The sequence below is a fragment of the Sus scrofa genome, chromosome 13 (assembly GCF_054392235.1).
Source record: "Sus scrofa isolate SSC_HxYL_T2T_F1_AM1 chromosome 13, Sscrofa_HxYL_maternal_Yorkshire_Landrace_v2.0, whole genome shotgun sequence".
Taxonomy (NCBI): Eukaryota; Metazoa; Chordata; class Mammalia; order Artiodactyla; family Suidae; genus Sus; species Sus scrofa.
This window is the reverse complement of record NC_139395.1, coordinates 102,506,170-102,527,892: the sequence shown is the minus strand read 5'-3', so window position 1 is coordinate 102,527,892 and position 21,723 is coordinate 102,506,170. Positions and strand designations below refer to the sequence as shown.

General features: G+C 49.4%; 1 protein-coding gene across 8 annotated transcripts; it reads left to right on the top strand.

Moving 5' to 3' along the window:
* The first annotated feature begins 1,052 nt into the window (after nt 1–1,052).
* ZIC4 (Zic family member 4) lies at nt 1,053–21,209 on the top strand. Of its 8 annotated transcripts, none has more exons than XM_084990003.1 (5): nt 1,053–1,257; nt 4,906–4,990; nt 11,075–11,692; nt 16,164–16,482; nt 18,426–21,209. In XM_084990003.1, coding segments are annotated over exons 2-5 (1,008 nt in total). In that variant the 5' UTR covers nt 1,053–1,257; nt 4,906–4,920; the 3' UTR covers nt 18,427–21,209. The 8 variants fall into 8 exon arrangements, with proteins under 8 accessions (XP_084846129.1, XP_084846124.1, XP_084846126.1 ...); XM_084989998.1 differs by lacking the exon at nt 1,053–1,257 and adding an exon at nt 1,769–2,253; XM_084990000.1 differs by lacking the exon at nt 1,053–1,257 and adding an exon at nt 1,769–2,575.
* The last annotated feature ends 514 nt before the right edge of the window (nt 21,210–21,723 follow it).

Here is a 21,723-nt window from a genome sequence, read left to right as displayed (position 1 = left end):
AAGCCAAGAGTCGGAATCCTTCAATTTGCCCTTTGTTTCTAACTTCATTTGGCTTCTTTGCAGCTGAATCAGAGCCCTAAACTCTTTTCTCAGACAAAGAGACCTCAACTCATCCTTTCACAGGCGACCCGTTAGGAAACGTACCAGTGCCTGGGCAAGAGGAAAATGAAAATGAATATTCTTTGCCCAGTCTCTGGCTTAGGCTGGAGAGGCTGGAGGAAGGCAGGGTCAACGTTGGCCTCTCCACCTTTCTTATTTTCTAGTCTTTTCCATCAGCTAGATTACTTACTTGGGTTGGTGAGCTGAGCTGCCCTTTCCCTGGGCTCTCCCTGCTCAAAATTGGACTTCTGTTAAATGGGATGGTTTCCTAGCATCTAAAGGGAACTGGCTGAGCGTTTGTGCTTGTTCGGCTGGGAAGTAGAAATTTGAGAAAGAAAAAAAAAATCAAATGTTCAGTACTCAGCAACAAGTCTGAGTGCAGCAGCCCTGAATTCCTTGCCAACTTTGAGTGAAAGCAGGATAGGGAATGGAGGCAAAAAGCTGGGGCTTGAAGGGTTGCTTTTCAAAAAAAAAAAAAAAAAAACATTATGTACCTTGTACAAAAAAAGGTATATCAAAGCCACTCAGAGCCTTCTGGTGCCTACAAGGGGAATTTAGACCCTGCCTCCACTAGAGTTGTAAAAATCTTATCTGCAGAGAGAATACGGCTTTCACCAGGGAGAACAAATATTGAGCCCACCTCGCCTGCCTTTCAAAAACAAGGGAGGGGACCTGAGGGGAGAAGGGTAGCTGTTGGGAGGGGGAGAGGGAAAATAATTATTCAAAAAAGAAAAAAATCAGTCCTCTCCTCTCCAGTCCGTGGAAAATCCAGGGGGGACATTGACAAGAGGGTATTTTTAGGAAAAGCGTCCAAATATACAGAGTAAGAGTGAATGTGAGAAGAAAAAAAAAAAAGTTGTGGGTTGTAGAAGTTATCAAGTGGGATTTGCGGCGCTCTCTGCAGGAAACGCAAGCGGCTCCAGTTCAAAGCCACATGCACCAACGTGACATATAAGCCATTAAAATATCATCCTGACGGCTCATTTCTGCTTCATCATACATTCCCTAACTGCTTCCCGAAAGCTGGAAAAGGAGAAATGAAAGATGACCGCCTCGCTGGAACCACAAAAGAGAGGCTTAGAGGGGTTTGTGGTCCCCCCTCAGCCACACCAAAGTGATGTGCAGAAATGAGGCGATTCCGGCAACAGGTGGAGTGGGGTAAGTGTATGAGTCCAGGGGGCAGCCAGACCGGACCTGTCCCCCCAGCAGCTGGGTAGGGAGCACCCTAATTGCTGCCCTTGGCACCCGAACCTCACTGGGTAAGAGGCCCAGCTGGATTTTCTTTCCCATCCCCTCTCTTCTTACCCCCCCAACCAGAGGTACAGGCCCCACCCCACTGACACTGAAGGGAGGAGGGGGACCTTCTGCCCGTGGGCAACACTGGGGATGAGTCCATCCCTTCTTCTCTGAGGGGGGTGGTGGTGCAAGGGGGATGCATGGGGCTCCCACTAGTAAGGGGACGAAGAGCAGCTTGTTGCCTGCCTGCCTTCCCTCCCCCCTTTGTAAATCACCTGGGTGCCTCACCGTTGCCACAAGAAGGGGAGTCACAGCCCAGAGCTTCTCTCCCTGAGTAAGCCGGACATCGTAGGGAGGGGCCCCTCCAAGCAGCTTCTCGGCCCTGCCCTCAGAAGAATGGCAGGGAAGGACTTGGCTTCCCTTCTCCAGGGTCAGAGGAGCCAAGTTAGCCTGACTGGCAACAAGATGATGGAGCTTCTCCGCCCCCAACCAGAAGAGAGATACCGGCTGGGTCTGCTGCGGGACCGGATCCTTGCCCTCGTGCAGTCTGGTCCTACCTCAGGACGCTGACCGCTGGGATCTGCTCTCTGTGCCCACCGGGCCGTGGGTTTGGGACTTGGTTTTTTTCTCCAGGATGCGAACTAGCTCTCAAGGGAAAGAGCAATAGCCACCTGGGATTCTGGGCACCACCCTAGACACCTAAACGCATTGGAAATTAGGGGCAAGTTGGGGGGGAACAGAGTCAGGCTGGTAAAGAAAGCAAGAACCGCCTGAAAGATTTAACGGGAAAGTTTGGGGTTGATAAATGGTCCATGGGGACGGCTGGGAGCCAGCGAACTCTTAGGAATGGAGAAGGGGCATCCGAATGGCTGCATCTTGGCTGGCACCATCATCACGAAACTCCCTTTGGAGTCCAAGGTCATATTTCTACACCCTTTCCGACAGCATTGACCTTAGAGCGACCTGCAGCAAGGCACCACGTTCCCGTCCTCTGTCTAGCCGCTGGCAGGTTGAGGGTGGTTCCAAAGGGACTGTTAAATATCCAGGCTTCAAGCGACCCACTAAAGCAGATTCTATTCTGGGCACACGGAGGTCGCCCAGGCATCATTCAGCCCTGAGCTAGCGGATGCCGAGCTTTACCCTCTAGGGAACAGAAGAATGAGACAAGGCCGCCGCACAACCCCAGCCTCGCAGCTCAACTTCCTGGTGCATGAAGGCCCGATGGAGGGGAGCCAGGGAAGTCCTGGGTGCAGCTGGTGACCTCGGGCCGGGCAGAGGTGGGGAGCCATTTTAGCTTTGACTGGGGAGCTTTCAGGCAGCCCGAAGGGCCCCTGCTCTGCATCGCCGGCTGCAGAGCTGTGTGGGAGAGGCGGGCATGGCTTTGCCGGCGCGCTTGCGGGTTAATCAGTGTGAAGCAGCAGTGAAGGCTCTGGACTGAAATCGCTGGCTTGGGAAGCAGGCTGAAGATGACCTCTGATTTTGGGCAGGCCTGCACCTGCTAGGGCGACAACACAACATGTAACCTTGGTGTTCCCCCCAAAGAAATATTATGCCTTTTGCCTGTACCCAAGGGTCAACTTTCATGGCTCTCCCCTTAGCAAGATCAATTACTGAAACACCCTTTCCTTTTCTCAAGGTGTAGGAAGGAAGGCAAATTCCAATAAGTCTCCAGATTGTGCTCCTGACTGATAATTTAGTGTGCAGGGCTGATGAGAAGAGACAAGTCAGAAGCAACCACTTGGAGAAAACCAAGCCGAGGATTTTCAGGGGTTTTATATCCCTGGGTTGGTAGGGAGCTCAGGTCCAGGGTCCCAGGGACTGCTCCTAGATTCTTTCAGCCCTCCTTCAGCAAGATGATGGACTTGCTAAGTGGGGTCAGAGCTTGAACCAAAGGAGAGGATATTTACCCAGGTTCCATGCACAGGCCAGTAATGGAGCTGCTCCAGGAGCAGCTTAAGGTTGGTCCCAGTTGCCTGTCTGAAGCCCAGTCTCTAAAATGTTTGTTTGCATGCCTGTGGGTTTATAATGCACAAAAGGCTGCCAGGACTTGGGGATAGAAATGACCCAGGCCTCTTAAAGGGAGGGCCTGGCCTGGGCAGCATTGTGGGTGGACAGAGTTCTCTAGGGAAACTCACACCCATTTCCCTCAGAAGCAAAAAAGTAAATTATATTAGTTCCAACCAACCAGGACTTTTCTCGTGCCAGACATCCTGCCATGAGGAAATTTTAGAGCAAGGACGCCCAGCATGCTGCCCTTCTGTAGGAATGCAAAGTTGGGCTTCCTTTCTTTTCTGATTTGTGCGGGAAGGAGCTTATTACCTTTGGGGACAGATGTCTTTCGGTTAGAAAGAATTGAAAATAAATAAAACCCTCTGGGAAAAGGTGAGTCTAACTGCACCCACCCTTACCCCCCAACCCCCGCGTACCCCAGGCTTGGACCTAGAAAAGAAGGAAGAGGGAAGGGTGAAAACACCTAAGGTAGTTCAAGCCTGGGTTGGGGGTTGAGGGAGAGAGAAAGGGATCCTTGAGCACAGAGAACTGGAAAGCCTTTGAGATAGCAGAGTCCCACTTGGATTTGGCCTGTGGTTCAACAAGTTAAACAACCGCTTGTTCTGTGGGCTGGAGTGTCAAGACAGGCAGACGTCCTCATTGACAGAGAGCTTGCTGTGTTTGTCCAGCCTGAGACCTTTTCAATGACTGTTTGTCTTTCTAGGCCAAATTGAGGGTTGGGGCTGGGTGAATCGCCTCTGTTTGCCTGCTCCACTGCTTTCAGCCTTGCCAGACAGATGCAGAGGTCCCCTAGGATTGGTTTAAGGCTTTGAGGTGGCCAAAGGCTGGATTGCTGTAGCCACAAAGTGAATCCAATAAGGAATGTTAATATTTGGGGGGCTTGGGGGGGGTATTTCTGAGCTTCTTAACTAAGAAATGTGGATAGCCAGGACCAACTGATAGAAATCTTTCCCCTCCTTAACCTGATCTTAAATTAACTTTGATAAACCAAATGATGGTTTACAAATGGGTGAGGGGGTGGAAGCCATGTGAGGGTTAGGGATTCACACCATCACAGGATCTCTACAAATCCGAAAAAAAAAAAAAAACATCTCATCAGTTCCCACATCCACAACTCAATTTTCAATCTGATAACCTCCCAAAGGATACCCAGAGCTCCTTCTCACCAAACTCAATTCATAAACTTACAGAAAATTATTGGAGTTTCTCAAACAAAAAATTTAAATTCTGGAGTGAGAGGTTCAAATATTGACTGACTGAAAGGGTGCTTAACCCTACCTGTAATGGAGATCCACAAATGAATTACAGATAAAAATCTAGTGGGGAAATGATGACTTTTAATATTTTTATCACCAAGGATATATTGTTTTGCAGTAAATGTAGGTAGTTTCCAGCAGGGTCCTCTTCTTTCACTTCCAAATTTGAAAATAATCAAAGAAACACTTATAAGCTCTCCAGACCAACGTGTTATTTCACTCATTTATTCAGGCCACAGTCTTGCCATGCAAATATGTAGGAAATTATTTAACTAGTGACCATCTCTCTTTTCCTCCCAAACAGGCTCAAAGGCAGAAAATGAGATACAAGACTTCTTTGGTGATGAGGAAACGAATACGGCTTTACCGAAACACCCTGAAAGAGTCAAGTAAGTTAATATCCTCTTTTTGAATACTGGTTTGCTGAAGTTATTTTTTAAGTAGGAAGTTATTTGTGTATTCTTTTGGTCTTTTGGTTATGTTGGTTGCTAAGTTTGGAATTGAGACTCAGTGACACTTAGAACAACACCTTGGTTCTAAGTGATTTGATGCATTTGCACACAAATCAGCGACACAAGGTCCCACCAGCAGCCAGCTAATCCCCCTCAATGCCTACTCATCTGGACGTTCTAGAATTAATATTTGACGACTCTCTCATTGAAACAACCACCCCTGACCTTCTGCAGTTCCACTGTCACATTATTCTATGACATATTCATCTTGAATTCATTTCCGGACGATTTGATTGGAATGAGGTTTGACATGTATTGGCTTCCATGAAAGGAGCAGACTTTGATCTTGGTGATGGGGTTTACATGATATGCATCATCTTTACCAGGGACACCAGCCTTCTGCAATGTGGCAGCAACGATGTTCCCACAATGTGGTGTCTGAATGGGGAGTGACTGACAGCCACTCTGTCAGGAATACCTTCATTGTGAAGAATTTAATTTAATATTCCATTTAGAATAAGCATATGATTTAGGGTTGGGTGTGTCCCCTTTCAGGCATCTGGTTTTCCTTCATTTCAACTACACTATCAGCTGACAGTTGCCTCCAAGGTATTTCCTTGTTGGTAGGAAAAGCAACCTTCTTAATGGAAGTTAAATGGACAACTTAGGAAATGATCCTCTTCTATTATTTTGGGATGATTCAATAGCAGAATTCTCAAGAGAGATGTGGCTATTATGTAATTTCAGTTATTTTAATTCCTCAGTGCTGCTCTGGAAGATCTTTTAACCATGTTTTGTAATCTTTTGTCAAAAGATATTTTGCTTGGAAATTGTATCCAAGAATTTTATTCAAGCATATTTTCTTTCATACTCAGTTTCATTAATGATGATTAATGCCTAAACTTCTACAGCAGAAGGAAGGAATAGCTTTATTTCAAAAATCCCAAAAGATCTCATTTCCTTTGTATAGTTTGGGCATGGATCAAAAGCAGGCTTCGGGAGCTTAAGGGCTTTGTTTGTTTGTTTGTTGTTGTTTTCTTTCCCTGGTAACACTAGAGACAACTTCTCACTGTAAGAATCTTGAATTCTGTCTGTGAATAGCCTATGAAAAGATTTGACCCTAGTTTTGGGTGGTATCCTGACCAGAAACAGGGAAGAAAGGATTTAACAAGAGACTGCAGACCTAGATGCAGAATATTCAGGCAACAAGTTTTGTGATTGGCCAGGCTCTGTGCAGTGGCTCTCAGCCCCTGGGATCCTAGCATAAGCAGCAACAGATAATCATCTTTCAGCATTGTTTAAAACAGCAAAATGGAAAAATAGCTCAGTTACTGGTCTGAAATCTCCCCCACTTCTTTTATTCCCAGAGAAGAGAAGATAGACATTCTCCCATTTGAACCAATGATGTTAGGAGCTCTGGCAGATGGTTGGGCCACAAAATATCATATTTCTATACAACAGGACTAGACAATCACTTTAGTTCATGCCATTGCTGTGTCATGGCCTGGGTAAACACAGGTGCTTAGGATATGATTCTGGGACCTAATAGCATGTTTGAAGTCTTGTAGTAAAACTTGCTCCAAACAAGTCCCCATGGAAATTCCTAGTGCTTCTTGAAACTCTGCAGAAGATCTGAGCTACAGAATACGTCATTTCTGCAAATTAAACAGAAATGTAGACTTAACATTGATATAACCCCCAGAAAGATTAAGAAGAAAATGCTTCAGCCAAGCATTTGGTATTAGGGATAAGTGTAGTGAGAAAGTTTCTGAAGGAAAAATTCTGAGCAACACTGATAGACACTACTACTTAGCCTGCCCAAGAAATAGTGAATGAAATCTGGAATCCTTGCTACCTGGGCACTGGAAGACTTGGAGGAATGCACTGAAAACTAAAATATGCCTCCTTGACATTGATGCCCCACCTGTCATCTGTGATTAGCTGGATACTGCTTTGGGGCTTATTTCAGAGATATGCATTGAATACCCTTATGTAATCAGCCAAAGTTCCCAGTCTATAAATATTTGTGAGTGAAATGGTTTTTTCTTTCTCCCTATCTCTGTCCATTGGGAAATGTCCTTCTGAAAGAATGCTTGGTCCCATTGCTGTGGTTAGCCAACCAAGGTATGAACCATGTGGCTCCAAGGAACTTGCAAAGATCAGGCAAACTCAATGACCTTAGATCAACTGACCCCTGCCTTCTCAAGAAGTATCTACCCAGGATCTGTCCAGATGTTTTCAGGGCTTCAAGAGAAGGCTGCATCTGGAAAGGATCTCCATGGGGCCAAGTTACTCTCTGTGAATTTGGCTGAATCAGATGTATCTGCCTTTTCACTGCTGGAACAAAAAGCCATACTCATGTTCAAAGCTTTTCAAAGATAAACTTACTAAGAGAGAATATGTAGTGTAGTAAAAATCTATGTATATAAAGTATCTACTTCTTATCCCTGCAGTTCATGGAGTCAGTGATTAGAATTCAGGAGGTCCACAAATTTGGATGGGGAAAAAAATTGCTTCTTTATTTTTACCACCTTCTAATGGAATGTTTTAGTTTCCTTCCATTATAAGTGTAGGCAACAAACAAAGAATTTTTAAAAATCACAAGCTTCATCAGACTTCCAAAAGCGTCCACAGCCTAGAACAACTGCGGTATTAGTCAAAGCTTTTGATGCAGGTGTGGTCAGGCTGATTTTATTTTATTTTATTTTGCCAAACCCACAGCAAGTGGAAGTTCCTGGGCCAGGGATTGAACCTGTGCCACAGCAGTGACCTAAGCTGCTGCCATGACAGTGCCAGAGACTTAACCCACTGTGCCACAGGAGAACTGCAGGTGTGGTCACAATGTATAAGTGATCCATTTTTGCACAAATCAGAGTTTTAATAGATGCCAAAGTAGATGTTTGACAAACATCCTTAATGGTAGATTTTAGATTACCTACTTTTGGATAGGAAAGAAAATCTTTTAATTGCTGGACTACTGAAGAAATGTCCCCTGCACTTAGGCCTGAATACTACAGTAGAAGTAGTCTAAGTTCTGTGATGAAGAATGGTTAACAGAAACAGCTAAGCAAGGGGCCCCAAAAAGGAACACATTGGTTTGATTTTTGATTTTGATTTAGTTTTTGCTTGATTTTTGAACCTTCATGGGTTGGCCTAGACAGCTGTAGCACTCACTCAACAGATACCTGTGTGGTGGAAAGCCTGAAACCAGTGCTTTGAGGAAGTGCAAAAGGGTGGAGGAAATGGAAACAAGGCACCTGTGGGAAGAGGGGTTAAATCCCAGAAAGTGAGCATGTGGGAGAGGGTGAAAGCTAGAAAAGGAGAAAAATCCTCAAAGTCTAGTGTCAACACTGCTATATGGAAGCCCTTGGTTTCCAGAGGAGAAGACATTTGGCTGTCAAATGCCCTCCTTTAACTTTTTTTTTTTTTTTTTCCTAATGCTAACACAGTATCTATTGGTAGTTTGTTTGAGCTCTTCTGGCCAGAGGAGCAGAAAGACCTGGACTTGTCAAAGCTGAGGGAAATTGTTGTGGAAATCAATCCCTCATGAGATTGTGGCCCTGAGCAGGGAACAATCCATTAAATGAAGAAAGTCTCAAAGAATCTGCCAACTACTATAAATAAGTTAATTATTTTTAAAAATTTAAAAGAAACCCTTATTTAATGACCAGGAAATGTTTAAGAATAGTCTTTAGTGCTGGAGATGAGTGGGGTAGCTCAATCAACTCCATCAGAGTTCCTTGTAATCTGTACAAACTTGTCACCTCTGCTAGGGGAATGGGTTTTTTTAACTCAATCCTTAAAACTTCTCTTAAAAAATCCAAGCCTTTCGCTGCTTTGAGGGTACTTTATATAGCCACCGGGGAGCCCCAAGAACTTAGGATGGGATTTTCAGCTACTTAGTGCAAGGCTGGCTTTAGGGCCACCAGGCCTTTTAAACCGCCCGGCGGTGCATCCGGCCCTAGCCGGTGGGCGCAAACAAAGAATCCCACTCCTCTGTTTATGCCACACTCGGCTGGGCTAGAACTGAAGGTTTTGTCCACCGGCTGACCCCCCACCCCAAGACGGCGGAACCCACAGCCCAGAAGGGCATCCCGAGAGAGGAGACCATGGCCCGCGGTCGCATTCCCAGCCAGGGCCGGGAAACCTGGCATCCCCTCTTCCAAAACCCAGAAAGCAAGCGACTAGAGACAGGATGAGGCCGCGGGCAACAAGTGGCTGGAGGGAACTCAAAGTGGAAGTGCTTCTATCCCTTTTCCCAGAGGCTCAGTTTGCGTTCGGGTACCAAGCTCAAGACTGCAAGGTGACGGTGGGAGACCTGGGGTTGAGGACCTGCTCCTCCTCTTCATACTTCGCCTTTGTTTCTTTGGCTGGTTGGCCCCGCAGGTCCTTGTGATTTGGGGGGGTGGGGTGGTGGAGTATCTTTAGACCCTCTCAGGAGGGCGATGTGGGTTCCAAGCCAGCCTCCCCCAGGTCATCACCGTCTCCGGCCACTCCTGGGGCTCGGTTCAGGGCCAGATTCCCTGGTCCGCCGGTCTCTGAGCTCTCCAGGCACCGGGGTGAAGGAGCCAGCAAGGCTGAGTGGGAAGAAGAGAGGAGGAGGGGAGAAGAAAGGATCCAAGTAAGACGCGAAAGTGTGGCCAGGGGTTTCGTGGAAATGAGAGAGAGAGACAGAGACAGAGAGAGACAGAGGCAGGAGAAAATTCGAAGAAAGCGAGAAAACAAAATTAGGCGCTAGAGCTGCGGACCTAGGAGTTTTCCGGCTGCGGGCCTCCAAGTCTGTAGTCACCTTTCCTCCCCCAGTCCCGGCCCTCGCCTCGGCCCGACTCTTGGGACAAACTGTAGAAGCAGGCCGCGGTCCCCGCGCGCCCGGTGCTGCCCATCAGTCCCGGCGGGGCTGGGGGCTCTGGTCTGTCCTTAGGACCTTTGGTTCAGCGCAAGCCCCCTCCCCAAACCCAAGCCCGCTCTTTTCCAGGAGCCGCGAGGCAAGCGGATCTGCCCAGCCTGCGGGAGAGAAGGGGGAGGGGGCTCACAAGTGGAGAAAAGAATCCATGCCCGGGTCAGAGCGCATGAGCAGTAGAAGCCTGAGATGGGGGTGGGGAGGGGAGCTGGAGCAGTTGTGATTGTGTGTGTGTGTGTGTGTGTGTGTGTGTGTGTGTGTGTGTATTCGCGTGCGGAGAGACCTGTCATCGCTGACGTCGGACCGGGCCGCGGGCCAATGGGCGACCTAGGCGATTGTTCCTCTCGGCGGGCCCGGGCCGCGGCCCCGAATCTCTATTCACTTCCTTACGCTCCCCGCTGCTGCCTCTGTAGTGGACAGGATTTCAAGTAGGCATTAAAGACAGAGAGAGGGAGGAAAAAAAAAGTCACAACCCAAAACTTGAGATGGGGTTGGGGGGTGGGGGGAACTTTGCAGAAGTTTTTTTCTGGTTGTTCTTTCCCCTCCCCTCTGTCAGGTGACAGTGGCGTGAGCCGCCCGACCTAAGGAGCTCCGGGGAGCCGCGGCCGGGATGCAGCAGGCCGCCCTCTCCCAGCCGAGCTGGGCTCTGAAATTAGTATATATGGCCCTAGCGCTTCGGCACCACCACCACCTACAACATCACTTCCCCCACCTCCACTCCTCTGCAGGGCACCGCTGCTTGGAGCGTCCCGGGGAGTTGGCCGCCAAAGTGCGCTTGGAGCGCAGGTGGGACCCCCTCGGAGAAAAGCCCAGGGGCCCCCACAAGCCACAGACTGAGCATTGCGCACCCCACGGCCCCTTCCACCTACCCTGCCGCCACCGTCACTGTCTTGCTCATGAAGCGACAGGGGGCTCTACTGCACTGCCGCTCAGCCGGACCTTGGTGGAGGCGCTTGGCCTTTCGCTGTCCGCCCTGGTTGCTGCCGCCGCCGTCTGGCTCTCGGTCCCGGCGTTGACCGCAGAGGCCGTGGTGTGGCTGGGCTGGGTCTGCCCCCTGGGGCCCGGTAGAACGCTCAGCCCACGCCGCCCGCTCTCACTCGCGCTATTTGTCTCGACAACAGGTAGCAGCTCTGGACACCATGGCCCCCAGCTCGCTGCCGCCTCCAGCCCCTTGGTGTTCCCAGGCCTTCACGAGCAGCCTCCCCAGGCCTCCCCCAGCGGCACTTTGAACGGACTCCTGCGTCTGGGGCTCCCCGGAGACATGTACGCACGGCCTGAACCCTTCCCGCCGGGACCTGTGGCCCGCAGCGACGCCCTGGCAGCTGCCGCAGCCCTGCACGGCTACGGGAGCATGAACCTGACCATGAACATCGCCGCGCCCCACGGTCCCGGCGCCTTCTTCCGCTACATGCGCCAGCCCATCAAACAGGAGCTTATCTGCAAGTGGCTGGCGGCTGACGGCCCCGCGCCCCCGCGCCTCTGCTCCAAAACTTTCAGCACCATGCACGAGCTGGTCACGCACGTCACCGTGGAGCACGTCGGCGGCCCTGAGCAGGCCAACCACATCTGCTTCTGGGAGGAGTGTCCGCGCCAGGGCAAGCCCTTTAAAGCCAAATACAAACTTGTAAATCACATCCGCGTGCACACGGGCGAGAAGCCCTTCCCCTGTCCTTTCCCGGGGTGTGGGAAGGTCTTTGCTAGATCAGAAAATCTCAAAATACACAAAAGAACTCACACAGGTCAGTATTCGGCACTATCTGTCTCGTGCGGACCCTCTGGGGAAGCAGAGGGCCTCTTTCAGGCCCCCAGGGCTGGATTTCCTCAAGTTCCACCTGGGGGGAGGGGGGATATTTTGGTGTTTCCGTGAGCCGAGTTCATAAAATATTAATTATGCCCTTCTGTTAGAATCACAGAAGTTTCCTGAGGCTGTGTATGGGGAGGACAGTATGAGATTACTGCTGGGGGGGGGGGTGCTTGGGTTTCTGTGTGTGTGCAAATGTGTGGTCTCTGCTTATGGAGTTTGATTTTAAGATAGTTGAAAAGGCATGGTTCCCCGAAGTCGTAAAGACATAGGAACAATTTAATTCTTCCCAGTCCCTTTGGAATTGTGTGGCCACCACTCTTCCAATGGTTGGCCTGAAGACCTGACTGCCACCTGAACTGATGTCCATCAGGCCTTTGGTTCCTTCTTTAGGACTAGGAATCTCAGGGGCTAACTTTGCCCCTGTTTTGGATACTTGGTGCCCTGCACTTGGGATGTTTTACAAACCCTCTCTTTTGCTTTAAAAGAGACTCAAGGAGACTCATCCACTTTAAATGTCATTTACTGAGCTGATAAGTGAAATGGGGACATGTGTCAACCACATCTGTTAGTTCTAGTTAACAGAAAGAAACGGAGCCTGCTCAAAAGCCTGCAAAGTTGAACTCCTCTGGCCAGAAGCATCTCTAATTAATGCAATTGCAAGGAGAAAGTTTTCACACTTCCCAGAACAGCCTGTTAAGTTACATTAATTAGTTTAGCAGGCGATGTTTGTACTCTCCTTAGCTAGGGTTTTCTTGCCCCCACTTCCTCAAAGTTTGAGAAGTCAACATCTCTCCTCCTCCTTTTTAGGGATGGGAGAAGGAGGCCCATGAGGAGAGGATGAAGTAAGTTACAGTTTGGTGCCCCACCTTTACTCCCTGGCACTCTGCCTTACTCACCTCTATTTTTGGTGGAAACATCAGCAATTATTAGAATCAAAGAACTCTCCCAGGCTGGCAATGCCCAGGAAGGAAGATTGCTAAATTCTACCTTCTCCCCCCACACCATGCAATCTTGGGGCAGATCCCTGACTAGGACATTGGCACACAAGGAAGCTAGATCAAAGTCCACTTTAGTCTCCTACTTTATTTCCAGAAATGTCCGGATTTTCTGAGCTGTTTCCAAGGCTCCCCACCCCAACCTCTTTCAAACATTTGTGTCCCCTTGCTTGCAGTTTTATCCAGGGTAAAGAGTAGAGAAGTGAGGCCCAGATCACAGCCCTCAGGCTAGCTGCTCATTGAGTTGGGGGAGCACCACGAAGGTAGACTTGCAGTCCTGAGCCAGAAAAGGAACTCTTTTTTTAATGACGGGGGTGGGGGTGGGGGGGTTAAACAAACAAACTTTTACTGCTCTTTGCCGGCCTACTGTTTGAAGTCCGTGAAGCAGAAAATGGTTAAATTCTCAGTGCAATCGACCTACAGCAGAGAAGCAAGTTCAGTGCGCTCGAGCTGGCTCAGGTTTACATCTATTCAGAACAGAATTCTAAGTGCACCCTGTCCGGTTCCACTGGCAGTCCTGATTCATTACCGCCGGAGTTAAGGGGAGGGGGGGATCTACAGAGCCTCTCCTGCTCTGGCGTTTACCTCAAACCATCCTCTCAAAAAATGAAAAGAGGGGGGGGGGAAAAAACCCCAACAAAATGTTTCTCAAATGGCAATAGACCTCACTACAAATTATTCATGAAGACAGTTTTCGATTCAACAAGAAAATAATTGCCTTTTCAAATATTAATAGCGTTTCATTTCCTCGAGTCGCGGAAGCGGCGAATAGGAGCTGCTTTCTCAGGAGTTGAGATTTTCCGGGATCTGAATCCCGGGCCTGGCTTCGGAGGCAGCTGCTCCGAGCCTGCTCCGAAAGCTTTCGCTTTGCGGCGCTCACAGCAATCCCCGAACAATGGTCCCGCCGCGAGGGAGGCGCGGGCCTACCGGCCGGCGCCCTTCTCAAAACCCCTGAACTGGGGGCTCACCCCACTCTCCCAGGCAATTGGTAGAAGGAGGCAGGGCTGGGATCCGAGAGAGAGGAGGATAGACCACGCTGGGCGGAGACGCTCGGACAGCCTAGTGCAGCTACAAGTGCTAGAAAATGGCGCGAGCCGAACTGCCCCGCTGCTGCCGAACTTTGTCCAGGGGGCCTGGGCGCCGGGCCGGGGACGAGGTCTCTCCCGGCTGCTGAGTTTCTGGGAGGACACTCCTAGCCTTTCACGACCTAGCCTCCGGCCCAGGCTCCTTGGGGCTAGCTGCGGGGCCCTATCCCAACCTTGCTTCTCCACATCCACCCACCCACCCAGGGCGCAGCGCCCAGACCTGGTGGGAGGGAGAGAGCTGGAGGCTGCGTGACGGGGGGTGGGGGCTGCAGAGTTAGGCGAGGAGTCCTGAGCTCCTCCTGCTGCTGTGGAGAACCGGGAAGAAGCAGGGGCGCGGCCTCACCTGGCCTCCCGGGGGCCTTGGAACTTCCAGGCTGCCCCTGCTTTTTTCGCCTCTGTTCCTAGTCTGGGACGAAATCATTGTATCTGCTTTACATGAATATCCAACAAGGAGATCATGATATGGGATTGGGGGGGACGTTTGGGGGTGACAATCAACCTCAAAATCCCTTTCTCCTCTGTTGTCTCAGCAAATCTTGCTTTCTTTTGCAGGCCCTGAATTCTATGGTTCTTGTAAGTGATTTTAAAAAGAAAAGAAGGAAGGGAGGAAGAAAAGTTTTAGTTTTGCAGATGCTAACAGGAATCAGAGAGGAGAAAAAGAGGGCAAATAGGAGCCCAAGTTTATTCTGCATCTTTCTTATTTTTTTAAATAAAATTGTACCAGTGTGCCGAGAAATGGCTGATGCCGGCACCGTCCAGTGTTCCACTGTACTGACAATACTCCTGCAGCGAGAGGACCCCGCGGCCGCGCGGTGCTGGAGCTCCAGCCGCTGCCGCGCGTAGGCGAAGGTTGTGCGCAAACCTCTAGCTCAGATTGAGCCTCCATAGGGCCCCGGAACGCGGGCTTTGTTTTTTCAAATCTGCCCCCTAAGCACCCTTCTTTCCAGGAAGCGGCGGGAGAAGCGACCACAAAGGCAAGAGTCCTACAGCTGTTCATCTCTTCCTCTTTAGCCAGACGCTTGGTAGTCAACCTAGGGCGTCTGGTCGCATCCGTTTGTTTAAAGAGCATGGACACTTTTTCCCCTCCTTCCCGCAGCGTCTGCAGCTCCAGCGGGAACCTGGGCTTCCAGGTTCTTGGGGTCCTTTCCTCCCCCACAAGCTGGCGAAGAGAGCCGGCGGTGAGCTCCCGGATTGGGGCTCGGTCCTCAGCCAATGTTTCCACCCTAACACGCGCTCGCGCCTTCCCCTGGCTCTACAGGGCATCACACCACGGATCCGATCCCCTCCCTGGTCTACCCCAGCAGCTCGCTTGCTCTCTGGTTCGCAGAGCCAGGCCTGGCCTGACCGCTGTAGCTGCGCTCATCCTGAAGCCTCAGCGACCAATCGTGAGGTTGCAGGAGAGGTTCCGGATCCTGCTTGGCTCGGGCAGAACCTGTCTTGCGGGTCTCTCGGCTCAGGCCTGGGAGGCTGGACCTCTCGCGGGTCGTGGATGGTCTGGGGAGACCGGTCAACCTCTCACAGTCAGTTTGGACCAGGAGAGCCGGCTGCCCGCGGTAGAGTCTCCGGGAGGCCGCTGGAGCAACGTAATAAAATATTATTGCCGGCGCGCGTATCTGGAGGGATCCGGGAAGGTTTAGGCAAGATTTGAAGAATGCTGCTAAATGTTTGCCCTCAGGGGGTAAAGGGGAAGGGGGAGGGGGCTCCATTTCCCGTAAAAATCGTGTCTGAAGTGAATCATTGCTCAGAATACCTTTCCCTGCAGCACGAATCCACATTATGCACAGGCCGTGTGCATCGGCTGCGCATCCTTAAATTATTCCATCGCCTTGGCATTTGCACAAAACCTGTTTTAGGAGACAATTTGGGCCACTACTGAATGTATGCGGGTAGGACCGCTGGGCGGGGAAGTGGGGGGAGCAGAGACGTTTGGGTGGAACAGCAACTTTAAGTTGAGCGGATGTAAGCTCCTCAGTCAACTCTATTCTCTGGGCAGAGGTGCTTTTGACTCCGGGTGCAGAAAATTTGGAGGAAAACAACCGGAGTGGATCAGGATTTTCTAGGCAGGAAACTAGACTAAGATGGAGTCTTTGTCGCTCCTCCCCGTCCCCTCCCCCCAGGCCCTGGCGGGAGAGGGGGAGGGGTGGAGGCGTACGGGAGGGAGCTCAGGGGGCGAGCTCAGAGCAGGGGCCTGAAGCGCCGGGGAAAGAGGTTTCTGAAATTTTTCGTGGTAATTTTCCCAAAATGGAAGAGAAATTGGGGGAGGGTGGTGAGGCCGGGCTGGGGCCACAGCCCACGCGCATTAATGTCTCTGCGTTGCCTCCATCAGGGGAGAAGCCCTTCAGGTGCGAGTTCGAGGGCTGCGAGCGGCGCTTCGCCAACAGCAGCGACCGCAAGAAGCACTCACACGTGCATACGAGCGACAAGCCCTACACGTGCAAAGTGCGCGGCTGCGACAAGTGCTACACGCACCCCAGCTCCCTGCGTAAGCACATGAAGGTGCACGGGCGCTCGCCGCCGCCTCCCAGCTCTGGCTACGACTCGGCCGCGCCGTCTGCCCTCGTGTCGCCCTCCTCGGACTTCGGCCGCGAGCCCCCAGTGGCCTCCTCGGCGGCGGTGGTGGCGCGTGGCGCCGACCTGAGTGAATGGTACGTGTGTCAGGGCTCTGGCCCCGCCGCCGCAGACCCTGCGTCTCCCCTGAGTGCCGCGTCACCACCTGGCCCTGCCGCTGCTGCCGCCGCCGCCGCCTCCAGTATTAAGGCTTGAAGAGAGAGTGAGGAAGGAAGAAGGGAAGGAAGGTCACCACTGATAGTTGTTAGAGCTGTTGAATATGCTGATATAATGTCCATTATCTTAAAATATCAATAATGGTACCCATAGAGATTCTATCATCACATCCTGCACTCCCACCCACCTTCACACACAGATGCCCTCATAACTGGGTAGCTTGAAACCAATGCAAAGAAACTAGAGAAAGAGATAAGCAAGAGGTAAACAACAACTGTATTAGGAGAGTTTATGTGCAATATTAGCAACTACAGGTGGCATAAGTAAGACCACAAGGATCTTGTGTGGTTCACAGAATGGGAAATGTTTTCCTCGAGGCTTGGGTCACTTGGATTGCCATCCCTACTCCCTTCCCAGCTCCCAGTCTGAGCTTCCTTAGGAGTTTCTCTGCCGGTATTGTCCCTTCCTATTTCTTTCCTCTTTTACCTCCCAACACTTCCCCCTCCCCCACCTATTCAAGTCCCAGATTCAAAATTTTCCAACCACTTATACAGAGTGGGGTCAGCATCTTCACTAGGGATTACATGCCACTCCTCTGTAGACTGTCCCAAGCACACAGATACATCTGTCTGCCTGTCTATCTGCTCAATATGCTTGGGGTAGGTTGTGAGTCTAAACAACAGAAAATATAAACAAAAGAGCTCAAAAAAGATTTTGCAATTCAATGCTCTAAAGGCTCCTAAGACCAGCCACCTTTTCCCCACCCAACCCTTGTTAGAGGTGCTGCCTGTGGGATTTTGTGGGAGCTTGGCATTGAGGGTTCAGAATGGGCCAATGATATCACTAAGCCCAGGCCTCCACAGGAAAGAGATTCTGCCTAGGCAACAACATCTGGATGAATCATGTCAATTTAGCAGTGGTCTTTGTCAAAAATCACACAAAGATGGTCTTTTTTTAAAGGAGGGGCAAGAGATGAACTGTAATAATAAATCTTTTAAAGGCAAATACCCAATTGGGTCTAGATTGAATGTGTATTTGATATACTGGGCACCAAATTCCCTGAAGGAGAACCAGATGTTGGGCACAGGGAAGAGGAAAATCTTTGAATTTTTTGCCAAGAGGGGAAAAAAATCAGGGGCTGGTTCTCAGTCTGCCACCCTCTGCGGGGCGGGGGGGGTGCTGCTCAAAATCTTTGCTAAGATTTGGGGGTGGGGGAGAAATGGAGAGAAAAGTTTTGGTAGACCCATTTCAGTCCCCTAAGAATTTAAAGATAAGTAGGTGTGTGGTACTCCTACCTAGGGGGATTCCCCTGAAGAGCTCAATTTAAAAAGCTGAGTCCAGACAACAAGCCCTTGTTCTGTCACTCTGCTGGATACACTTGTTCTCTCTTCTTTTCAGAGACCATTCGAGGATCCTCGGTTCTGTCGCTGCACACCTACATGAGATAAATAACTCCTAACTGGAGAAGGACTGTTTTCATTAACGCTAATAAAACCAGGATCTTCCAAATACATCCTTAGTGAATCTGTCCTTGTAGAAGGGGATCTTCAATTCCCTCCCCACCCTGCCCCCACCACAATAGGGCCCAGAGGCTGCCTAGCCAAGGACCTGAGTGAGATTCACAGCAAACAGCTCCTTTCCATTGGGAAATACGCGTCCCAGTGCCAAGGTGCTGAGGGCATCTGGGGAACTTGCTTCTTCTGAAGATGTTTTGAAAAAAATCCTCCCCCCCTCCAAAGAGGACTCCTTTCTTTTCTATTTCTAGGCCCTATTTTCCCTTCTACCCCGCTCCAAAATAATGAAATAAAATAAAAATGCATAGTCGGTCACTAATCGCCTTTAATTTTTCATTTGCTTGTTACAGATGTCCACCGCGTTGCTCGCAAGGTAATCTCGCCCAGCGCAGCTGAGCGCCCGCATCTCGCGCCTGCGACATCAAAGGGCCCGCTCACAAAGCAATGTTTCTTCGCCACGGTGCATCTTCATGGTAAGTTAGGATTTCTATGGCAATGGGCAAGTCGCACTGAAATCCTGAAAGGCCGAGCCTGGAGCCCGTCCAGGCTTTTCATTAAGGACATAATATTTACGTCTAACAGGCCTTTTTTCTTGTGTATACAAGTATATATTTTTGTTTGACGCGGGCTAAATCATTTTCATTTAATTTCCGGTAAACAAAACCCACGCGAATGGGCACTTGTTCCCGATCATAATAAAAATGGATAATAATGTGAGGAAAGAAAAGGGCCGCTTGAATCGCCGCTCAGCCCCCTTTGTTTCTGCTTTCTGCGGTGATCAGAGGGCGCATTTGGGTTTGATGGCGAGTTTCTAAAGGCGAGGAAATGGTTTGTAAGAGGGGAAAGAAAAGGAGAAAGGTCTAATCAAGCTCGGGTTGTTCAAAGAGTCGGGTTTTGGGGTTGAAAGTGTGAGTTTGACGGCGCATCAGCATGCCGCGTTAGGCTCGCCATGGAAATGCGCGCGGGGAGCGGCCGCTTCAAAGGCGGCACACTTCACTGCAGACACTCTATTAAGATACATTTGCGCTGACCTTTGCTTTCACGCCATTTAATACTGTCACCGTGCTCTCCAGTATATACTTCCTCCTTAGGGGCCTGCCTGGCCAGAGTTTAGGGGTTCACCTTGCACTTCGATGGGGGCGTGGGCACTTTGGCTCCAGGGACGCTTTCAGGAAAGGGAGGAGCTGGACTCTGTGCATTTCGACTGCGCCCCAAAGAGGCTCTAGGGTCAGGGCTAAATAACTTTAGGGGAAGCTCAGAAGCTTAACAAATGAGCATCCCCAGCTCAGTTCAGTGCCAAGTGCCTCTCTGCATCTGAAGCACGGTGAAGGCCTAAATTTGAATAGGACTTTAGAGAAGGAAGGGAGCCACCCTGGATGAGTCTGGGAAGTTCAGACTGTGCCTTTGGGACATTTTCACTTTGGCCCCAGCACAGCGCATTCTGCCTCTCTATCCCAGAAGTTACTCATAGCTCTCCAAACTTGTTTCTCCCTAGGGAGGGGTTATGGTACCCCTCAGGCCTGGGCTGGCCCTGGGCACAGACTCAAGAGCCCAAGGCCAAGGGGATAGGGAAGATGGCAGGAAAGTTAGAAGTCCATGTTCCCTTAATTGTCTTGTTGTTTATTTTATCCAAGTACCCCAGTGAATAGGGGAAAAATAAACATGGTGGAAAAAAATCAAACAGTGGAGTCTTCTTTAGTGCCAGTCCTTGTGGTTGAATAAAAAGGATGGTCCGCTTTCTATTGAGCTGAGAAATCTTTGAAGTGGGAGTTATTATCTGAGACATTCCTTCTTGTCGTCCTAACAACGCTGATGAAACGTAAAAGGTTCTTTGTCAGCGATTTGTTCTCCTCTCTGTCAAACTCCCTCTGCCCCCTTAGTTTCAAACCGTTTCTAAAGAGATAAAATCAAACTTCTTAAAAAAGAAAATACATGCACACTACACTAACTGGTAACTTAGGGCTAAGTCCTGCTACCAGAAAAACAAAAGCAATGCAGAGACATCAAGTCCAGGGTGTGTCGAGGTGTGCAGATGTTGAGAGGCCCTTTGCTTGGCTCTGGGACAGGAGGGAAATAATGTAGGTGGTACAGACAGAGATTAGGTACCCTAAGCTACACTGCATGTCTGCTTCTCTCTTCACTGGTCTGCACTCAGTCAGTCCAAGGCAGGTCACCTAGGGACCCGTTGAGCTCCCAGCATTCTTGCTCCTGATCCTTGGAACCTAAGGCTGCAGCCAAGCAATTGCTAACATTTCCTGCTCCTTCAAAGACAATCTCTGCTAAAAATAGACCCATTGTGTGTTTCTTCCCACTAGTAGCAATCAGCAAGCCCTTTCTGCCATTAATAGAAAGGAGAGTGGCTTGAGGGAGAGAGACATTTTTATAATTTCCTGCTTTCTTCAGAATCTTGGCAATTGGAGTTCAGAAGGTCCAGGATCCCAAAGTGCATGCAAACACCCTCCCCTCCCATCCTCGTGTCCTGTTCTTTACTTCATATTGAGCCCAGGAAAGAAACTTTCACCCTGTCCAGGTTTCCCCCAACCCTTTGGATGTGGTTTTAAAGGTGATTTAAATAAATGAGGATGTTCCAGCCTCCCCACCCTGTGTGTGCAGACTAAATGATTTGTAAAGAAGTTTCCCCAAGCTGTAACCCATGCTGTTATTATAGTTGCTACAAAATGTTGTCTCTTATATTGATTTTTTATTTGTTTACTGGAGGTCCCCATATGTTTGTTTATATTGTTAATTTATGGGAAAATGTAATGATTGCAATGAATGTGAATTATACAGACAGGCAAATGTTTTGTAATCATAATTCACACATGCAAGAAAGCCTGACTTAAACCTTAGACTATTTGATGCCCTCTTTACCCACACTGTGATTTATCATCTGTCCCCTTAGCATCCTTAAATTATGAACTAACTTCAAAGAAATAAAAGTTGTTATGTGTTTGACTGAAAATGCTTGTTGAATGAAAACATAGTTGAAATCTGTGGTTTAATCTTGCTTGTAAATATGTAAAAATGAATTAAAGTCTGTGAACTTTTCCCTCCAAAGACTTTTGTGTAATGGAGCTCCATTTTGCTATTTTCTTTGGAAATAAACCACGTGATGTTCCCTTTCCTCCTTTGAATCTGAGTGTCCTGTTATTTATTGTTTTACCATCCTGGGAGAGATTTAGGGCTCTCATGTTGCACCCTGTCCTCTTCATTGCCTTCCCTCATGGCTTCACAGAAACATCTCTAAAGCCTAGTTATTCAGGGCAGCAAAATGGAGGAATCCACCAAAGCAGCCTTGGAAGGGAAGACTTCCCCTGCCCTAATTTCACTGCAATAACACTGGCACTAATCAACTGGTGTTCATTACAGGACAGAAAATATAAAACAATGCTTTCAATGTCTTCTGGGCAAGGCTGCCTTTCATGGCACTGGCATCTCGCACCCTCTCACAAACCACCTCTGACTTACCAGAAAAAACCCTGATAGTTGATAAGAATAAAACAAAGGAAGAAAAAGAGAGGGCTAGCCTGGCTCCAAGACTTCCCTAAGTGCTGATGGGGTACCTTGGACACAGTTGCCCTTAGGAGTCTTCCCAGCTGGATCCCACTCCCTCTGGAAGCAGCAGATGGTCAGACCTCGCACCTTCCT

What these genes read in the sequence shown, in the direction of transcription:
- ZIC4 (XM_084989998.1), top strand. Translation starts at nt 2,182, where the DNA reads ATGGAGAAGGGGCATCCGAATGGCTGCATCTTGGCTGGCACCATCATC. An exon ending in AACTCCCTTTGGAGTCCAAG is followed by an intron (nt 2,254 to 4,905) that starts GTCATATTTCTA and finishes CCTCCCAAACAG; the next exon opens with GCTCAAAGGCAGAAAATGAG. An exon ending in AAACACCCTGAAAGAGTCAA is followed by an intron (nt 4,991 to 11,074) that starts GTAAGTTAATAT and finishes TCTCGACAACAG; the next exon opens with GTAGCAGCTCTGGACACCAT.